This window comes from Antrostomus carolinensis, unplaced genomic scaffold (genome assembly GCF_000700745.2).
Source record: "Antrostomus carolinensis isolate BGI_N321 unplaced genomic scaffold, ASM70074v2 Scaffold2484, whole genome shotgun sequence".
NCBI classification, from domain to species: Eukaryota; Metazoa; Chordata; class Aves; order Caprimulgiformes; family Caprimulgidae; genus Antrostomus; species Antrostomus carolinensis.
The window spans coordinates 1-4,348 of record NW_010312628.1 but is presented as its reverse complement, the minus strand read 5'-3'; the positions used below and the strand labels follow the sequence as shown (position 1 = coordinate 4,348).

The 4,348-nt window shown below is 37.8% G+C and overlaps 1 protein-coding gene across 1 annotated transcript; it reads right to left on the bottom strand.

The window, feature by feature from the left end:
- Positions 1–734: 734 nt before the first annotated feature.
- On the bottom strand, positions 735–4,248 carry GTF2H5 (general transcription factor IIH subunit 5). Its single transcript, XM_010167042.1, has 2 exons — positions 4,153–4,248; positions 735–1,133 (listed from the first exon to the last, which is right to left on the bottom strand). Exons 1-2 carry the CDS (start codon positions 4,185–4,187, stop codon positions 953–955), a joined length of 216 nt encoding a protein of 71 aa, XP_010165344.1. The 5' UTR covers positions 4,188–4,248; the 3' UTR covers positions 735–952.
- Positions 4,249–4,348: the final 100 nt, after the last annotated feature.

Genomic DNA, 4,348 nt, shown 5'->3' with positions numbered 1-4,348 from the left:
ATCTAATCTAAACCTACCCTCTTTCAGTATTAGCTTCAGTGGAAAAATACAAGCACTTATATCTAAAGGATTAGTCTTCCATTTATGTTATCCCTTTAATTTACTACTGTTGATATGCAAGTAATCAGTTTACAATTCAAATGTGATGATCTGGGATAACAGATTTTGTTGTCCCCATCTCCTCATATCCCCTGCTCCCCTCCAAACTCCTAGATTACCACCACTCCTCACACCCAGAACAACGCAGAAAGCACAGCCTTGGTAAAAGTCGGCAAGTAGTATGGGGCATTTGTAAAATGTTTGGGAAAAAAAACCCCAAATAAACAACAACAGCCAACAACTGACCCCCCCCCCCCCCAAAAAAAAAAAAACCCAAAAACAAAACCCCAAACCAAAACCCCCACACACACAAAGAGAAAACTTGCACCAACTGTCATTTTGGTGTATAAAACCTATTAAGTTAAAGCAGTATTTGACCACACCTTCAACTCAAGGAGATGTTCCATCACGCACAAATCATACTTTAATAGACATTCTTCAAATGTTATCAATCATACTATAACCAGATTTAATAAATTCCACAGGAATGTCACGTGTCAGAGGAGTTCATAAAGCATTCCAGTACAGAAACACTACTCTAATTTTTGCGTCATACCATCTTGCAAGATAAAAATCCTAAAGGAAAAACAGAGAGCATGCATCAAAAATTCCCTAGACAAGTCCTGAAGTGTATATATAATTTTAAGGATTTTAATAAAGATACCATAATCTTTCAAAATGAGAAATAAAGTCCAATTCAAGAGTATTTTGTTTACAAAAATGATCCATCTTCTAAACTAGCCACTTCCATGTAGGACTAACTAACCACAGTGTATCTATTAAAACAGTAACAACCCAAGCTATTGAAATTCACTATTCCAAAACTGGCAGTAATGTCACTTCTCTAGTCTTTTTACTTCTGAGTAATGGGAAAAGAGTTCTGGTCCATTAATTCGCCCACTCTCTCCTGGAGGAAGTTAACCAACTCGGCTAATACAAAGACATGAGTTTCATCCAAGTCTTGTATGATGAACTTCTTTCCCAATGCATTTGACTCATCCAAGTAGAGCAGAAACTGCTTCATTGCTGGGTCACTGTAGAGACAAACACACATCAGATCCCACCTCACTGTAATAAGATACAAATAAAATCAAACAAAAACCATACCCTTTGAAAACACTCCCAAAGTTTTTTGGAAGATTAAAATTAATTTCAAGAGTTGCTCACATTTTAAAGAAAGTTTATGAAGCTTTTGAAAAAGTTGTTTCTTTCACAATAGTAATTGCTTGGGTTACTTTAGAAGTAAAAATAAACTGATACCAAAGGCTAAAGAAAAGTGGCTGCTTGGTTACCAGAGAAGTGCCCCTATGCTGCTGTTAAAGTAGCTTGAAACAAAAACAAACCCAAAAAAACCCCACCACCAAAACCAACCAACCCTTAATGAGGCAAATTTGAACTTACATTTCTATCTTCAGAAATAGCACCATAAAAACATGTTTTCTTAAAGCATATTTTTGCTTAAAAGTAACCAAAACCCAAGAGAACACAGATCTCACTCGAAGTAGTACAGCACAGTGAAAAAGTGGTCCCATATGAATTGTACATTTATCACACCGTAACCGAACGGTCTCTTCTTTTTCATTATGTCACTTTTTATGTTAAATTTGAGTGTTTAGAAGAAAACATTTTGTAAGTATGGAAATTACAGGTAACTGAAACAGCTGCATTACCCAAGAAGTTAGATAAAGTGGCTTCAAAATATAATATTTCCACTGAAATTTTGAAGAATTTAGACAATATTATTCTGATGATAGTTTTTACAAAACAGGAAAAACATGCTCTTTGGTAAAACTTAGTATTTGATTGCAACAACTGGAGAAGAATATGTGCAAGAAATACAGGAAACTGGAATCAGGTAGCTCAGGACACTTTCAAAATTATGAACATAGTTGTTTTGGCAACACAATAATTCTTAAAAAGAATTCTTAGTAATGGAGTAAATCATAAAAGAGGGAAGATTAGCCAAGGAAATCTTTTAAATGCTGTATGAGGCCTAATTCTCCCTTACCTAAAACTGTATCTGGTGCAAAGACACACACTATGAAACCAAACCCTTCCCCTTACCCAGCAACTTGAAGAACAGTCTTTAATTTTAGCCTCAAACCTGCAGAAGCATGACTAGAATGAGTTTTCAAAGTACAAAGTAATTTTGAGGATAGGAGAATGGGAAGTCTGGAAGCTGTACTTTCTTTGGAAAAGCCGTTATTTATGTGCTCTGGCATGTAAGAAAAGAAACAGAAGAGCTGAGAAAAATGAGATACCAGAAGCATGTGGTTGCCAGCATTCCTCCACATCCCCTTCTGGATGGGTGCAAGGAGGTTTATTTTTTGCTTGTTCTACTCTGCTGGACCGTAGTGACTCACGTGAGCAGCACCGGATGGGCACGGGCTTTTGTCCTAGCTGGTATGACCAGCCCGCATGATGTTCGGCAGCACACAGACTGGTTTTCACAAATCAACATACAGAGCTGTAACCAGTGCCAGTAAATGTCACACTACAAACACTGATCTCATTACAGTACTTGAGGATGGTATCTTCAGAAAAGTTCAGCTATTTATTGGAAGAATATGGAAAAACAGAACTGCACAACATTTCACTATTTTATTTGCGTGATTTACACGCTCAGAAGTGTCTTTTTTTTTTTCCTATTCCCTGTCCATTGGGTATCTTAAACATTCTCATTTGTAAAAAACTTGTACCTGAAGTATAAACAAGGGGACAGGTTATAATAATTCCACATCTTCTCCTAAGATGAAATTTTGTGCCCAATCATGGGCTACCCTTATGCAAAGGTGGGGAGGAAATAAACAAACAAACAAAACCAAACCACCAATAACTAGCAAAATCAACTCAAAGGTCAGTTTCCCAGGGGGCTGTTGAAAATATCTGATGGCAGAACAAATGCTGTAGATTTGTTATCAAACAGAAAATTCCCTTCCAAGCAGAATATTAAGTTCCAAGCTAATACTAAGTGGGACGTGGCCAACGAGTTGAATAAAAACACACATATCTTTAGGTACATGTAAAATAAACAAGTAAGGTGCAAAATAAAATATTTTGCTAACTGTTTGAGTTTTTAGAACTTCTTGCCTGGTTAGTCAAGAATTCTACTCTGGGGATCTTTACATAGTCAGCTGCAGGCAGGTAATTTCTTGGGCTTCAGAAGATTTGTCAAGGTACTAGCATGAAAACAAACTTGAGAAGACAGGCTTTTTGTTATAGCAGAGCTTAGGCTCTGAACTGCTGACACACAGCCATTAGATATCCAGACTTCAGCTGGCTAATGTCCAGTCAGCTCAGAAGTTGGCTGCAACAAGCTCACAGCTATATGCACCATGCAGGCACATCACAAGACATTCCACACTCTTCTGCTTTTGTGCAGTTATAACAAATATATATATGTTAACAAATATGTTTACAGTCTAAGGGTACAGCAGAAATCTTACATGTCATATCATGCTAGGCAGTGACCCCACAAACCTTGACCGATGCTTTTTACTTTGGAGGTAACCAGTTACCTGATTCTTAGTTGAGAGACTCCAGATTGCATGAAAACATGTTTACTGCATATACATCAAAAGTTTACTTTTACAAACTACAAGCATATTCCTTTCAAGTATCATCTACAGAGCCACACGTCAGCCTTAAACGAAATTTGGACTGGAGTTGAAAAAAAGACAGAAAAGGAAGAATGAAAGATTGTCTAATCTTCCTCTAGAATCAGGAAGAAACACATTGCTCACAAACAACAAAAAAACCCCATTATTTCTAAGCAATATAAAGAACAAGAGGGAACATCTAATGGTTAAGTGTAAGTGGAAAACAATATCTTGAAAAGAAAAAAGGGGTTTGGAATTAGGATTACCTACAACTGCCTCTCTCCTTCTTCCTCCAAAGGCTGCACTTTTCTTTTGTCTGCTTGTTCAGCATCACTCCTCCTCACAACAATTCCTTTTGTTTTGTTGGTCTTAAGTTACTTACAATATTTCCAGCTCTACAGAAACCAGCAGACCTGGACACAGCAAGAGTGAGTGAGTGAGTGCCGTTACTAACCATTCGATCAGAACACCTTTCAGAACATTCACCATCTTCTCGGTGCTCTTACAGCCGCTGAAAGGAAGAGCTGGCGAGGACAACCCTTGCTTCGGGTTACACGCATAAACACAGGAAATCTAAAAGGAAAAAAAACAACCCAACATCTTAGTTGCACCCGGTGACCCTTCCGGACGAGGCACCCCCACCCCCCGCC